This window comes from Gymnodraco acuticeps, unplaced genomic scaffold (assembly GCF_902827175.1).
Source record: "Gymnodraco acuticeps unplaced genomic scaffold, fGymAcu1.1, whole genome shotgun sequence".
Lineage (NCBI taxonomy): Eukaryota > Metazoa > Chordata > Actinopteri > Perciformes > Bathydraconidae > Gymnodraco > Gymnodraco acuticeps.
In genome coordinates this window covers 42,736-60,020 of record NW_022991949.1, presented here as the reverse complement: position 1 = coordinate 60,020, position 17,285 = coordinate 42,736, and the positions used below count along the sequence as shown (strand labels likewise).

The 17,285-nt window shown below is 41.8% G+C and overlaps 1 protein-coding gene across 1 annotated transcript; it reads left to right on the top strand.

Moving 5' to 3' along the window:
* Positions 1-5,024: 5,024 nt before the first annotated feature.
* Positions 5,025-16,963, top strand: LOC117535940 (potassium voltage-gated channel subfamily H member 1-like). The gene is made up of 3 exons (XM_034200612.1): positions 5,025-7,675; positions 14,443-14,590; positions 15,471-16,963. The coding sequence occupies exon 1, from the start codon at positions 5,180-5,182 to the stop codon at positions 5,780-5,782; it is 603 nt and encodes a 200-aa protein (XP_034056503.1). The 5' UTR covers positions 5,025-5,179; the 3' UTR covers positions 5,783-7,675; positions 14,443-14,590; positions 15,471-16,963.
* Positions 16,964-17,285: the final 322 nt, after the last annotated feature.

Below are 17,285 nucleotides of genomic sequence, written 5' to 3'. Positions count from 1 at the left end.
GCTGTAAATCGATGTGAAGGCCATCGTGTCTTGTTCTGCTTCGCTGTGCAATAATGGCGCCGGTGAAGAGGAACGACCTGCCGGGCGCTTCTCACCTCCAAACCCCCCGACTACAGCTGAGCGCTGAATCACAAACACTCAGCATCATCATCAACAACAACAACAACAATAAAACCCACCTCGTAACATTTAAATCCAAAGGTCATAAGTCTTCTGTCCAGCCTTAAGGATAAACTCAGCCTATGAGGTGACATAACCCTTTGTCTTTAGGAATGTCTCCTGCTGTATTAGCAAGACAATAAGGAACGTTCAGTAGATATTTCCCTCAGGATAAATAAGAATAAATGTAATCCAATCTTACATTTTTATGATGGATTCTGATGTGGATATTCCTCAGAGGTACATTAGATTCTCAAAGTACTGAAAGCTGAATACGTGGCGTGTGGCGCAGTGGATAGAGCCTTGGTGTTGGGACCAGGGGGTCACAGGTTCAAACCCCACTGCAGTCAGCATGTCGTTGTGTCCCTGAAGACACTTCATCCCAAATCGCTCCTGTGGGGATTGCCCACAGTATTGAGTATGTTAGTCGCTTTGGATAAAAGCGTCTAACAAGTAACATGTAATGTAATATAAAGACTTTCTCTCTGGTCGCAGACACACATGTTAAAGAGGACATATCATTCTAATTTTCAGGTTCATATTATTATGTTGTTCCTCTACTGGAACATGTCTCCATGCTTTAATGTCCAAAAAGCTCTTTACTTTTCTCATACTGCCCGTGCTGCAACACCTCTTTTCACCCTCTGTCTGAAACCAGAGCCCAGTCTGCTCTGATTGGTTAGCTGGCCGGGTCTGTTGTGATTGGTCGCTTTGAGATGTCCCACCCCTTAGCCTATCGCGTACAATGTGTCTGAGTGATGTCACTATGTTCCGGAAGTAAACAAAGGAGTTCAATGGAGGTGTTTCAGGCAGGGGGGAGTATGTGGGAGAGAACACAGTGATGTTAGCCTTTGCAGACCATTTACATGCACACAAACCTATATAACACACTATGGGAAAGGGTAAACCCCAGAAAGCACAAAAGGTCCTCTCTAAGAGCTGCATGATAAACAGCTTGTTGGAAGGAGAAGACGATCACAGGTGGAAACTGTGTGATGTATGACTGGATTTGATTCTCCACACTGGCTGAATGTTAAGACAGAAAAACTCTATCTTGAAAGGAGAATTGAACCCAGACAAAACAGAGTCTTCAAAAGGTTTGAATGGATGAAATAGTTTGGACAGGATATTTTATCTAAAGAGGTCAGCCCTCTTGTTGAATTCTTTGAAGTGCCTATTGTGAAAAGCAAGAATTTACTTTGCTGTCAGAGATGTTTTTGAAGTGCTGTTCAAGCGTGACAGTGGTTCTCTTCAATACTTTAACTTTTTGATGTGGCAACAACTTGGATGTGGACTTTTATCGCAAGTCATACTGCAACAACAAGATAACTCCTAAAAAAAGGATTTAACTCACAGGGGAAACAAGATTCAGGAAGTCAATGCACCCACCATTACGTAAACAAAGGAGATATAACACATTAAGTAGGATTTCTACCTTTGGCCAAAGCCTGGCTAGCTGAATTCCTCTGTTTTATGCCAAGCTAAGCTAACCTACTGCTGGTTGTAGCTGATATTTAGCCATTAGAGGATTTAAAAAGTTCTTTATTTATTGTTTTACTGCTGATCTGTTGCAGAACATTGCAAACATTTTCCCCATAATTAATCTCAAATAGGAATTTCTTCTTGAGAAACATAAAGCAATAACTGACCTTTAGAGTGGCATTAAAGCAGGGGTGGGGAACCTTTTTCCTCTCAAGGGCCATTTCAATGTTTTCAACATCCTCCGAGGGCCGTACAAATTATTGACCTCTGCTTAAAAATACTAAAATCACAGCCCATTCATTTCACCTTTCTTTCATGCTGTGCAAAGAAAAAGCAACCTCTGAATCCAGATATCTCACCATGCACATGCACGGTTGTAGCATGCCCACCAAAACAGAAAGATATGGACACAAGATGTGTGCAAATGTATTTAGTTTCCTATCCATGTGAACATTATTTAAGTGGGGGGGACCTAACCTCCTCTAGGGGGGTCCGGGGGCATGCTCCCCCGGGAAGATTTGTTTTTAAATGTTCTTTACATCTGGTGCACTTTGAGAGCAACATTAGATCTATGAATCATACATCTCTCAACACCCATATGAAACATAACTGTAAGCAGATTTTCTTTTTCTTTATGGATATTTTACAAATCACTCCCCTTTCAAACTGTATTCTTGTTTATTAATAACAACTTTTTTGTTACTGTCATATAGTATTTTATACCTGTTTACTTTATTCTCTTATTTTTTATAACTAAAATGATCATATAAGATGTGCCTTTACCTCACTGGTTGTAGAAAAAGCTTCTTATATTCGTTAGCATAGCTAGCTAACCAGATGCTAATAACAACAAAGTTATTGACTGTATGATCAGTATCACACATGTGTACGGCTCCTTATGGGTACTGCAATTTTTGGAAGTCCCGGAGCGGAGCTGCGTTCTGGTGCTCCCCGAACTACACCCCTGTCAGACGAGACATATACCACGTGACGACACGTTAGGCTTGTGTTGTGTTCAAGGACCCTGACCTTGGCCAGGAAAAACAGGCACTCACTTGTTTAATTATTTTGCGGTCTAGATTTCTTTAATTTTTTTCTTTTTTGCGTGTGTTTATAAATTACCTCGAGGGCCACACCAAATGGTCTCGCGGGCCGTATACGGCCCGGGGGCCGGAGGTTCCCCACCCCTGCATTAAAGAATACTTTTTTTTTAACACCGATTAAAGAAAATGCCACTGTGAAAACAATGTGGCTTGCAGTCATTAACCTCCAGAGAATGATCAGCTCATTCTGCATCAGACAGACGCAGGTAAAGATTCATTTGTGAACATAGTGAAACCTTTAGCAGCTGAAAAGACAGATATTTCCTTCAGGAGCTGGTGGAGCTAAAAGAGAGTGAAAAACTGGACTTCATTTAATCAGGTGGACACACACCACTCCTAATGAACGATCGTGTGATTTGTAACTGCTGTAAATGGATATAAGTTCAAAATACCATTTAAAAAGGTGATGATATGTTGATTTTTTTTTTGTGTTTACCTTTTTTTTTTTTCAGTATTTAGTAGTTCACTGAGTCTCTGTAGGCTGTAAAGTTTGTGTTTTGACATTTGAATGCAGCACGGAGAGTCTGTGAGAATTGGAGCAGCAGTGAGATGCTTTGTGTTTATATCAGAAGCAACCGAACAGCGGTTGTTGAACATTAGCAGTTCTCTCACGTTCTGCGTTCCTCTGTTCTCATCACCCCTGAGAGGGAGAACCGTCCGTCTGCTTCACCCACACGATCCAATTTCAGCAGGTCAGGAGCTCCCTGATTGGCTCAGGGCTCAACATACTGATGACATCGCTAAGGGGGAAAACCTCGCCGTCGCCGCCTCTCGCTGTTGCAGCAAGATAAAGATACTGAGACTCAGCAGAGGTCACATGTAGCTGATGCTCCTCACACACCGTTATTGTTAGTTCACGTCTTTTATCTGAACACACAGCCATTTACAACCCATCAGCTCTAATATAACCTTCACACCTGGAGTGACGGTGTTAAATGGCTGGTGTAGCTTCAGAATAAAGGGCTACACCAATGATTTATATGTTGGAGCAGTAGTTCTCCACCTGTTCTGTCTGTCGGATCCTCACAGCAGTAATAGTTACCCTCCATCAACTGCAGCTGGTCTTCAAACAAGCAACCTGCCTATGCAGAGAAATCTTTTTACTTAATAAGGTTTTCTTAAATTAAAGACCTTTGCAGACATTTTTAAAGCATTTTCTTCATGCTTTTATATGCATTTTGAAACGTGTTTTGGAACATTTTGTGAATATGCAGAATTCAAGTTTTACGCGATAAAAAGCGATGTTATTTTTCAAGGAACAGAGTAGATTTATGTTGCGTTTTTTTGCACGAGGAAGAAATGCACAAACTGGTTGAGTTCTGCCAATATTGAATATAACACAACACGCCCAAAAAAGGGGTCTGAACCGAGACAGCTTACGTATTACTCCCTTTAACTTAACAAAGGCCCACAGACTACAACCACTCCTCCAGTTTTCTCCTTTGTCAGATAAAAGGCCTGGACATATTAAAGTATATTCGCTGGGGAGTAATTTGCCCCCATTGTGTGAAAGCCTAATTACATTACGTTGCATTTAGCTGACCCTTGTATCCAAAGCGACTTACAATAAGTGCATTCGACCAAGAAGATACAAACTTGAAGATAACAGAATCATTTAAGTACATTAGGTTTCATAGAGCCAAACCATTTTATATAAGATAAGCCAGCCCTTTGTTAGTATACGAGTCCTTTGTTAGTATGTAAGTGCTTAGTTAGTATCTAAGTGCTTAGTTAGTTCCTAATGTCAGTATGTCCAGCTCCATGAAGTCTTAACAGAATCATTTAAGTGCAGCAGTAAGTTCAATGACAAGCCAATAATACTAAATACTTTGGGATTGAATGATTGAGTTATTATTGTTAATAGATACCAAAACTCCCCACAGGCAGAACCTATACACTATCCAGAATAACTCTGTTTGAATGTATGACTTTGAGGTTTTGAGTTAAACTCTGGTAGATTGGTACGCCCACTGCTTTGTGCTATCTAGAAAAATATATCTTATCAGCTATGAAATGGATTAGCATGACATTTGGTTAATTTCATCACTTTTTCAGGCCACACACTTATTTGGGACTTCTGTTTGGAGGTTGAGTCCCATCTCTCCTCAATCCAAGATCTAAATGGTCACAGAAGTCCTTCCTGTAACATTTTGATCATTTTTTCTGATCATTTCCTGTCTTTTCACAGATCGTCTTCCGGAAGATCAGTGATGTGAAACGTGAGGAGGAGGATATGTTGAAGAGGAAGAACGAGGCTCCTCTGAACCTCCCTCCTGATCATCCGGTGCGACGTCTCTTCCAGCGTTTCCGTCAGCAGAGGGAGGCGCGGCTGGCCATGGAGCAGGGAGATCAGGTGGGTCGGCGATGTGGAGAAAGGAGTCGTTCCCCTGGCAAAGCCTCGAGGTCCGGTGGTCCTGGCCTCCACCAGTATAGTCATGTTGACGGAGAGCCCAGCGACCCCCACCACCTCCTCAACATCCCTCGCTTCCTCTTCATCCAGAACCTCCAGTCGAGTCATGCTCCACGCTCCCGCCGCCCAGAACGGAAACATAATCGGCTGCAAATCTGCAGAGCCGGCCAAAGCGAAAGGCTGGGGACGATTCAAAGAGTCGGTCGCCAAGGCCGAGTCGTGGAGCAGCGTCTCTAAAGCCGAGTCCATGGAGACGCTGCCCGACAGAACTAAGTCTCAGGACCAGTTATCCCTGAAGAAAACAGACTCCTGTGACAGCGGCATCACGAAGAGCGACCTCCGATTGGACAATGCGGACGATGTCAGAACGCCGCAGGAGCAAAGTCCAGTCCAGGCTGAGGAAAAGAGGGTCTTCTGTCCGATACCGGAGCAGAGCATTCAAGCCCCTTTCCTGGAGCTGAAGCAGGAGTTAAGAGGCGACATCAGATCTTTGAACAGTCGCATGGCAGGGCTGGAGACTCAGCTGGCGGAGATGTTGCGACTCCTCAAGTCCAGGAAGTCGTCCGGTTCCTTCTTTGAGATCTCGCGGCCTCCTTCCCCTGACTCAGATAAGGATAGCTACTCCTAAACTGGACTAGAGTCAGTTGTTGGAATGGAACTCCCATTGGTTTCAGATGTCAGAGAAGAGCTTCTGACTGAAGTGTGAGGCTGTGCTGATGGTGGACAACGATGCTAACACACAAAAGCACTTTATGCGTTCGTAGCATTACTCGGCGAGATGACAATGACGTCAAACTGGAATGAGGATTGCTGATTTAACTTTGATCAAAGACTAACGGAAGAGTCATGATGGCACCTTTTGTCCTCAGGAGGGTTTACACCTTCATATGATTATGGCAATAATAAGAGATGGCTTTAACATTGTTGTTTTGAACAGGACTTTGGCACTGTGATGATGGAAACCGTGTTTTAAAGGTTAATTTGGTTTCTTGGAGGTCTGATCCACAAAGTCTGTTTGGCTGTTTAGCATTTTAAGAAAGTTAACACACTTCAAAATGAAAGGGGTGCATTCAAAGACAATCAAGTAGACATATCTCTGTGATTAATGTGGGACATATGGGTCCAAAACCTGGAAAACTGACAAAAAGAAGATTATGATACATTAGCCGCTTTCACACCAAGTACTTTGCCGTACTTAGTTCCCAGTACTTAGTCCCGCCGAAATCTTTAGTCCCGTAACTGTCCTAGTAAATCGCGTTCACACCGGAATAAGTCCCTGAGGGAGGATTAGGCAAATGAAGCTGCTGACGTCACTTCTTCTTCTTCTGCTTTGGGTTTACTGGCAGGCCGCAAACAATTTCACGGCGTATACTGCCACCCGAAGTCTTCCGGACTTTGGGTGGCAGTAAATCGCCACCCGAAGCCCCGGGTAAATCGCCAGAAGCGCTGACACCTCATCACTCCTCCGCTCCCACGATTTATTTTGTGTTGCCATAAGTTAGTCTCTCTTCGTTGGTGCGCTGGGCTAATGCTAATAATGCTAATGCGAGCAAATAAAATGGCGGCTTCACAAAACTTTTCAGAGTTTTACGAGGCGTGGTTTGCAATTCGCCCAGCCAATCAGACATAGGAACCTTTTCCTCCCCAGGAAAGTACCACCTCTCTAGCAGGGACTGAAAAGGGGGGAAAAGGTTCCCATGAACTAAGTTCTAGTTTCAGATTTCTTTGGTGTGAACGCAAAATCCCAAGAACTATCGGAACTATTCCTGGGAAAAGTACTCCGGTGTGAAAGCGCCTATTGTGGATCAGACAATGTTTTGGTTTGGGGGGATTTATTACAGTTAAAGGGGCAGAATGTCCCTATCTTCATGCAGACTAAACACTGTGTGAACAGATTTCAGTAAGAAGTATTTCATGCTTGAGACGGGTAGCGTTTTTATATCTAGAATGAATGTGAAAACATTTGATGCAGCACAGTGACAATGAGACCCTAAATGTGTCTAATGTTTAAATCCTGCACATTACTCATTAGTTTCTTTTTGTTTTTTTCATGTTAAATTCACCTCTGAAAGGAGCTCAAGGGGTTAACACAATCAAATTCAAGTTTACTTTATTATAAAAGCTTCTTTACTGTAACATTAAAATGCTTTAAGATAAGAGATTCAGCCTGAAGTCAACACACTGGAGATAATAGTACAAAATTATAATAAGCCCTTAAATTATTATGACCAGTTTCCAGATTGACAGAGCGGTCAATAATAAACCTGAAGTGCAGATTTCTGTCACATTTATATTGTTCTTTCCTGCTTTTCTATCATTCCCTTCTATGTGGTTAAAGCTTCACTTGAGCACCACAACACCTGTGTGTATACGCTTTAGTTGTAGTTGTCTCCCACAGGATGAAAAGTGTTTGGGTTCCCTGCTCGTCATCGACGTCTGGAGACTGAAAAATGACCGATATTGGCCAAAAAGGATGAAGCTGAGGTAGCGAATATCATGCCTGAGAGACCTGTCCATCAAGGTAAACATATTTAAATCTTAACATTTACTTTAAGGCACATTCATTATGAAATTAGAAAAATCAAGTTATCTTAAGAAAATAACCTTTTGGTCAAGAACGTTTGAGGTTTTCCAATTTACTTAAAATACAATTGGTGTTTCTCAGCAAGTGTCTAATTTAAGATCTCAACCAACGTAAACATTGACGTTTGTGTTCAGTGAAAGTTATCAAGTCAATTCACTTAAAACGGTTCACCCCCTTATCTATTCTTGACATGATGCAATTGCAAATGTAATCCAATCATTTTGATAATGTAGAATGAATCCTGTATAAAATGTTCTGCAACGTTAAGTTGAGTATCATCTGCATACATGATGATAAACTGGAAGTTACCTTATCCACTGATTCTGAATCCAATGCGTTCTTCCTACGTGGAGGAAATGTAAGCTGTCATTATGTCGCCACCTGAGAAGAGAGAGGATGTGCGTTTGTCTCTGGTATCGCGTATTTCCTGTGTAGGTGTAATTATAATATAGCGTCATAATATGCAATGATTGCCTATGGTGTTTGTACTGAGAGACTGGTTGTGGTACTTTGCGTATCTCACGTTGTCCCACGAGCACCGCCAGTATCGGCACTGATGCACTTTGGTCTTTTCTGCATGACGCTATTGTCTAAAACGTTTTGTTAAAATAAGACAAAAAACCAAGATGTCTTTGCCTTGGTACTTCAGTATCTTGGAGGACTTGTGTTCTCACTAAACATCGATACTGCTGTCGGTCCCTTGTATGTAACGACCACAGTCTGTGCATGAAAAGCGCTTTAATGTTAAAATGTCTTTATCAATGTCACGTATGCACTGTGCTGACAACTCACAATGTGAAGGAAACCGCTTGAGGGAAAACTGTGTAGTAACCACAGATATATTCTTATTTCTGTTCGTCACTGTCAGGAAGGAAAACTGTATCATCAGCACAAAGAGTATTTCTAAGAAAATCACGTCAAATGTTAATAAATTATTTCATACTTTGTACTTTTTCTATCTTTGTTTGCTGTATTCTGTTTGTCCGTTATAAGCGCACATCTGACTTCTCGTTTAGACATCAAACCACTTTCCTTGAACGATACAACACAATTCGTAACACCTAAAAAAACAGTACAGGTTAAGGCGGTTAAAGCTACTTTGTTAAATTCATAGTCATTATTTAAAAAAAGCAAAACACCTGTTGTTGGTAGAGATATGGTGCTTTGTGTCAAAGACAGACGCTTTGTCCCAAAACCATCCGCCCCAACTCCCCCCCAAAACAGAAAGCACACGTTAAAGGACGTTATTGAATAAACCAAGTATTAAGTGTCAAAGACAGCAAATACAAACGATAGAATTAATGGATAAAAACATATATAAATAAATCTACATCCAATAATCCGACATGTGAATTTTCCATTTCCATAATCCTGTCACATTTTTCACAATAGATCCTCAAGGTCACAGCTGGTTAGTTCCCAAATTGATGAAGGAATATTCTTTATATTCTATAAAAGGTATCATGTTGAGAGTTTAGTCCGTTTCATCTCGTCTGTTTTTCATCTGCATGTCATTTTGTATCAGAACTCGTGTCGCTGCTTCTCTTTCTGGATCTTTTCCAAGCCGACAGGGAATCCCTAAATTTCCCCCTCTCTGCAGAGCTGGCAGATCCCTCTACACCTCCCTCCCTCCCTCCCTCCTCCCTCCCTCCTCCCTCCCTCCTCTCTCCTCCCTCTACACCTCCCTCCCTCCTCCCTCTACACCTCCCTCCCTCCTCTCTCCTCCCTCTACACCTCCCTCCCTCCCTCCTCTCTCCTCCCTCTACACCTCCCTCCTCCCTTCTCTCTCCCCCTCCCTCCTCTCTCCTCCCTCCTCTCTCCTCCCTCCTCCCTCCCTCTCTCTCCTCCCTCCCTCCTCTCTCCTCCCTCCTCTCTCTCCTCCCTCCCTCCCTCCTCTCTCCTCCCTCCTCTCCTCCTCCCTCCTCTTTCTCCTCCCTCCCTCTCTCTCCTACCTCCCTCCCTCCTCTCTCCTCCCTCCTCTCTCCTCTCTCCTCCCTCCTCTCTCTCCTCCCTCCTCTCTCTCCTACCTCCCTCCCTCCTCTCTCCTCCCTCCTCTCTCTCCTCCCTCCCTCCCTCCTCTCTCCTCCCTCCTCTCCTTCCTCCTCCTCCTCATTTAATGTTCTGCATTGCAGTGCCAGCCCTCCTCCCTCCCTCCACTCCTCTCCTCCTCCTCCTCCTCATCCTCCAGGTTGATCTCTGCAGCAGTGAACAGCAGGGCTATCCTCTCAGCCTGACACTAAACATGCCTGCACAGCCTCCTCCTCCTCCTCTTCCTCTTCCTCTGCATCTCTCTGTGTTTTCTTGAAGCCACAGCACCCTCTACAGAGCAGACACACACATCACAGTCCGCTGAAGGATTTATCTTATCTTCAATTTCATATTTTTTATGAATGAATGAAAAAACACAAACATACTGCGTTTCATTAGGCGCCAGCATTAACAGCCAAGTGCAGAAGAAGCTATATCATCATGTTTCGGAAAGAAAACTGTAAATAAGAATGATCTTGACTTTTGAAAATACATATATATCCGTGATATAGTCATTTAAACCCGTCTCTATATGTGAACACTGCTCCAGCTTCTGCACCTATCTGTAGATCATGTACTTAAGTCCTGTGCTAAACTTTGTTCTTCTATTATTTTAAAGTAACAGTTGTTAATACAGATTTTACTAACTAAACATCATTTTTTAATATTATATATTTTAAAATGACACTACCTAACCATCCTGACGTACAAATATCTCTCAGTTGACCAACACTACTATTACCATATACTATTGCAAATACTACTCATATTCCTAGATAATGATTACTTGTGTACATTTACTTCTGGTACAGTAGGCTGCTTTAACTTCATAAAGCTGATAATACTTATCAAATACTTTACTTTAAGTCAGCGGTTATAAAGATTTGCTGCATTCTCCCTGCGGAAAAATGTATCTTTCGCCTTCAATATTCATAACTTATTTATTGATTATATTTTATATCAGTCGGCTGAACCTGTACATTCACAAGTAAGTGAAGTGAACACAATTAATTAAATTAGTTAAATCATTTACTAACTAACATATTAGTGGACTACAGTAAAGTACAATAGTTTAGTTAATATAGTTTAGTTAATTAGAAGAAAGTAAAAAAAAAAAATTCTCTCAAAATGGTACTGTTTCTAAATACCTTACTGTAGGTATTTAAAGTTAAAGTTATTAGTATTGTCACTTTATTGATTCATTCTGCTACATCTATAAATAAGTCAAGATTTAAAAAAGAAATAAACAAGAGGGAAGAAAGGTTTGATATTTGGAAACTTATAGAAGATTGAACTTTCTCAGAGGTTCTTTAAGGAAGCAGAACTTAGTTAGAACAATTGTATATATTCAGTGAAAGTGTAGATGAAGCGAAACTTCATCAAACATCTTCCACCATCACCACCACCTTTTTATACCGGTCAGTGCCTGGCGTCATGGCAACAGGTGCAGGCTGCTCCCTGATTGGCTGTGTGTCCTGGGATCACCCGTTGCCGTTCGCAGTGAGAAGTGCTGAGTGGACCCTCCTTTTTTAAAGGCCCGGCCGCTGCATGGCCTCCTATTATTGAGCAGATTTGTTTTTGCGTCCGGGCTGAAGCTTCTAGTGCGAGAGGAAAAAAGTGCAGCGGGGATCATATATGTGCCTCAGCAGGGACGCCGGGGGCATAACCTAACAAATGTGTGGGGTCAATTGGTAAGGACTGCTTTCTGTTGTGTTCCTGAGGTAGGGAGTGGAGGTAGAGGACTGCTAAGTTGTGAGCCGAGGTGATGGAGAGCGTGGATGTGGATAGCATCGACTGGGACTCCATGTTGAAACTTTTTAAAGGTGTTCACTCCATATTTGTTTAGAGCCTCACAGTGAGAACCTGGACTCTTGATGAATTTAAGGCAAGTGGTTTGGTTTGTCGGTGGTGTTAAAGTTTCTCTACGGCTCTGAAAAACAACTTAGTAGTACCTCTATTCTCTGATGTTTGTAATAAATGTGTTATTTAGATTACTTAGTTTTGGGATGAATGGTTCTTTGCCTGCTGATCGGACAGAAGGGACGATTGTGACGTTGCTGATGATGATCTGCCAGCTTTTTGTTAGGTGACTCAGAAATTAGGAGTGAGCGCCGCTCGATGTAGCTGCTACAGGCCCGACGGACCAGGACAATGTCAAAGTTACCGGGTTCCTCTGGTTCTAAGGACGTCGGCGAGCGGTCAGTAACAGAAAGAAACAAAGATGGCTGCTGTGGAGGAGGTGGGGTTAGGGTTAAGTAGGGAGAACTGATAGCATAGAGAACTTGACATGACAAGCATCACGGGGTAGAACAGGAAAGTAGGATGTTGGGATTTTTGATGAGAAGGTAAGTTACTGCTTTTATTCAATAGAGAGGATTTCTCAAAAAGGAAACTACCATGGAAAGTGAGGACCAGAATGAAAAGAATAAAGCAAGTCTAACTGTGAAAGGTCAAAGAGAGGTCAACAGGGCGCCAAAGAAACCCAAACCTGAAGAGGATTTAAAGATGGCCGCTCACAAGAAAAAGTCAATTTAAAGTGAAGATGCACAGGAGAAGTTGAGGAGAAGACAAAGCCACTGGAGACAATCACATGAGGATTAGGAACAGGATGAGGGTGAAAGGGGGGGTCAGGGTGGGGGGGTTGGCAGGGTCAGCTACACAAACCATTTGTCCCTCGGTACATTAAACATCGAGCCCCGCAGGCGACAACAATGGCGTCAGCAAGGCCGCTCCGCGTCTACACGTTGCTAGATTTCTCTCTGGCTGGGTGCAGTGTGCTCGAACAGCACAAAGGTTTATCGTGCTCAGCAGGTCTCAGCTCGTATAAAAACACAAAGGTCGCAGCTGCTGCAGCGGCCGGCTTTTTAGAAAAAGGGCTGTTTGTGGAGAATGTGACGTTTCTGAAGGAGGCTGAACGCTTTTGCTATGGTGCTTCGGTGAGGAGAGTTACTGGTTGAGGTACTGTCCTGCTTTCTAATCCGGGCTCATCGGAAAAAAGAGCGTGTGGAGGTGGTGTGATTGGTCGGGTGGATCTTCGGTCATATGGCGTGGAATCCCGGAGTTAAAAGATGACAGATGTTGTGACGCGAACAGAACGTCACGACTACGATTTAATTTTAATTACGTTTGTAAATGTAAATATCAGCATTTCCTGTAGTCGCTCTGGATTTTCTTTGTTTAAATAAAATCTCTCTAAGGGTGTTTTGAGAACGAAATGCCTCTTGCAAGGTCAAAAGTATTTTTTGTATTCGCCCCATGATCTGGATCTGCTCCAAAAGTCACTAAAGTTCTTTAGTGGCTCTTCCACAAAGTTTGAAGAACATCTCATCGGTGGTTTTTCCGTAATCCTGCTGACAAACAAACCAAACAGAAAATATGGTTCCCCTTTGTTTTACTCCTCCCTAATTCCTAATTGTCCGTGCACAAAAAGCAACAACAGCAAATGCTGAAGTTTTCAAAAATCTCCGTCCGGCGGCTTGGCCTAATATATTGGTTGTTTCTGCTTTCGCTCGTTTAGTTCAAAACATGTATTGTCTTGAACAGACTTAGGCAGCTGGGGGAGTTTGTTGATGTCCGTTGGCTCACTGGCTGCAGAGATGATGTGGTTGCTCAAATATCAGTTTTGATGTTGTTTGTTTTGTTAAGAAGCACAAGGCATTGATTCTGTAAGGCAAGGCAAGTTTATTTATATAGCACCTTTCAACACAAGGCAATTCAAAGTGCTTTACAAAAAATGAAAGACATTAAAAAAAAAGGCATTTAAAATCAGTCATTAAAAAGAAAAGCTAATAAAATAAACATTAAAAGAAAAAATACATGGATAAAAGTTACAGTGCAGTTTAAGATATGAATAGTTCAATTAAAAGCAGCGACAAAAAGAAAAGTCTTCAGCCTGGATTTAAAAGTAGTCAGAGTTGCAGCGGACCTGCAGGTTTCTGGGAGTTTGTTCCAGATATTTGGAGCATAATAACTGAACGGAAACTGTAAGGTGAACATTCACATGAAACTGTGAATGTAGACTTTAGACTATAAACTTACATTGAGGTTTTAGTTCTTTGTCAGACTACATGTGTGCTAAAAGTAATTATATGAAGTTAATCATTCAATGTTCGCCATAGTCTTAGTTTAGCATATTTTCAAGCTAACTTTAGCTCATTAGCAAAAAACGACAAAGTCTAGCTCGGCTAATTTCATCAGTTCTTGAGGTACTTGGTCATAAACTAGTATTCGAAAGTATTCGAAAAATGTTGAAAGGGCGACAAGAAAAGTCAACAGATATTGTCAAGGACAGTAAACGTCACCATGCCAGTCTGTCTTTAGTTTAGCTGTGGGGACGTGAAGCAACGACTGCAGTAGCATAACGTTAGCTTTTACTTGTGGCGAGTGCATTTACCCTTCAAAAATCATAAGTAGTGTTAACTTGCAAGGATTCTCTTTCAATACTTAATTCATAAATGTATCCACAGAGCTAATTTGCAATAATCCAATATGCAAAATCCTATTGGCTTTTTTTTTAGGGATCCAGCGTGATGCTAACTTCCCGGTTGGCCTACGAAATTATGTTACCCCTGCACCACTCTGTTATCTGTATGGTGAATAGCTAGTACACAGAGAGTATTAAACCCTCCTGGTTCTGTGGGTGTCCCGGCTTTACAGGATTTCTGTTGTTCATACAGGTTTCCCAAGGGGACGCTACTGAGAAGCTGGCTCACCAAGTCGCGGCCCAGGTTGCTGCTGCTCATCGCAGGGTTGAAGAGGCCTCAGGTGACCCTCATGAGGAGGAAAAGGATGAAGCGCACAAAAGTAGCAAAGGCCACGTAAGCGGTAAATATGGCTTATGTTGCATGGAGGAATGCTGAACCCCATCATCAACAAAAACCCAGGAAGTCGATAGGGTTAACTGAAGCAGTGACCTTAGAAGTTCACTCTGTCACCTTTGAGTTTCTTAAAGTGTTCATCTTACCTGAGGCTTTACAAAAGCTCAATAATGAGGGAACAATTTTGGATGTGGACAAAAAGTCATAAGCATAGAACAAGCTCAGTTTACAAAAATGCCTGTGTGCGTGTAAATTAATTTGAAAGAAGATGGTCCTATGAGTCAATCCTAACTAGAGTGATGTTAATGAGCTGTTATTGATGCAGAGAGGACATATTGCTTAAGTATATAGGTATGAAATGTCTGCTGGTAATGGCATACATACGTTATTTTTGGTAGGCAGTACACAGAACGTTAAAACAAGACATAAACACAGCCCTAAGGTAGACTTTTAGGTACTGCTTCAGTCCATAACAACTGTTGAACAAGTTGTCTTATATTCAGGCTAGTCTAGTCTTGGGTTTAACTTGCCTATAATGACCTGAAACATGAGACAGGATGCATTGCCCAACACCAAATGTTAACAGTGTTCTAGTTGCCTAAGCATAACCTCACACCACAATCAGCTAGAAGAGTTAAGATTTAATTTGAAAAATGCATTATTTTTCGTGGTTTTCATGGGGTTTTGTGTTCAGCTTGTGGTTGCTAAGAAAGATGTTCAGCTCTGAAATCATGAACATTTCCCAAAGAAGTTAATCTTTTTCCATACATCTTTTTCTCCGTCTGCTTCTTTTCTCATCTCAGTAAAAGTAAACAAAGAAAACAGTCTAAGTGAAAAGACTAACCTCTTTGTGGTCCATCAAAAACCCAACGTTCCCTCTCTTCCAGAACCTGCAGTCGGATGCCGCACTTCACTTGAGACCTTTGAGGGGAGGGTCTGCTCGTTAGATATGGAAGACAAAGAAGAGGAAGACCTGTGTGTTGGATCTTTGCCCCAGCAACAAACTATAATCCAGGGATCACAAAACAGGGTGAAGCAAGAGGACGAACCACAGAGATTGAGACCCCCAGATTAATCCGGATTACACCCACAACCTGGACTACAACTTCACCCCCCATTAAAATATGCATCTGTTTTGGCTCATTAGACTGTAATGACTGTAGCTTGTACTTCATTCCTATCCAAAGACAGACTGTCCCTGTGTTTTTAGTTCAGCCTGTTTCAGCTTTCCAGGTCCATGTGTCTTAGTCTCAGAAAAGACCTGCTGCTGATTGAAGTCTGACGAGACGCTCACTGCTGCCTCACATTATTCGGTCAGATAATAAGTTAACAAGTAGCTTTAACTATGGATGTTTGATGAGAACTGGATACGGCGCTGTCGCTCAACCTTGGTTACACGTTTTCCCACTGGCCACTTGTGGAGTTGAAAGGACACCTTGCTTTGCAAACAAGGTCTTTCTCTTGTGGATTTTTCAATGCATGGAGGTTTTATATTTCTGGATCAAGCAGAAAGAAGCCATTTTAAAATCTTCAATGTTTCACAATGTAAAGTCTCCGGGAAGACCAAAAACTTGCGGGAAGTGACAGCGGGACCACATTTCACAAAAGTAAACTCAGAAGCTAAAAGAACTATTTTGGCGTACGCAAAATGCCTTTCATCTTTTGGTCCGTTATCCAGTTCTTATACATCTATTACCTTCAAACAATACGAAAGCATCACATGACATACACCACAAACTGTGGACGTTTTATCGTTCAATTGTTGCCGGTATTAACATTTGTAATGCAGAAATTCAGACACTGTAATGAGAAAATAAGGTTGCTAATCGCACCAATCACGATTAAAAAAGTTGATTTGCTGTTGTTGCTGGACATCCACTCGAGGAACGTTAATTGACTTAGAAGTCACATGTGCAAACTGGAGCTTCTAGGTATTAGACAAACTTAATGTGTTTTTTTTTTCATTTTATTTTTCATAAAGTTGGTAGAATACATTTTGGAACGAACCGCTTATTTTGTGTGCGTTTGTCAGTACATTGTGAAACCATGGAGAGTCTGGAGAAATCAGCTTCATGTGGGAGGTTTGAACCTCGCTTTGCCAAATAGATCATATTTTCTTAGCAGCCTCAGGAAATGGAATTTTCAGCAGCTACCAATGTTGGGAAATTGAAATGGCATCCAGCCAAAAATGTCCTTTTACTAGTATTTGACAAAGAATTGTGTTGGTTGAGAGAGGTCCTAGTTAATCACCATATCAGATACTGGAACGTCATCCATGGGAACATCTTTATAAAGAACTGGGGCTTAATGGTGTGCTTAAAACTAGTTTGATTTATTTGAAGCATTTAATAAAATGGAAACGCATTTTTCTTTTGACCAAGTCAAGCCGTCAGTCTCATTTTGTTCAACACCACCCGAGTGTTTCAATGAATTACCCACATTCAATACATTCTGGGGTTTTACAATCAGCTAACTGAACTTTTCTGGTGTTGATGCCACTACTGGCTCTGAGTGTATCTGACCAGTGAGAAAAGCAATCGTCTGTACTTTTCTTCAGTTTTAAATGTCTCCAGATCGCCACTCTTGAGGTGTTCGTCTAGTGTTGTCATGGTAGCTGTATGGCAGTCATATGGTAGAAGTAATACTCACTTGCCTATTGATTCACAAACTAATAACACATTCAGCATGTTGAGCTGAAGCAG

Excerpts from the sequence above, each read along its gene's own strand:
- LOC117535940 (XM_034200612.1), top strand. The coding sequence starts at position 5,180 with ATGTTGACGGAGAGCCCAGCGACCCCCACCACCTCCTCAACATCCCTC.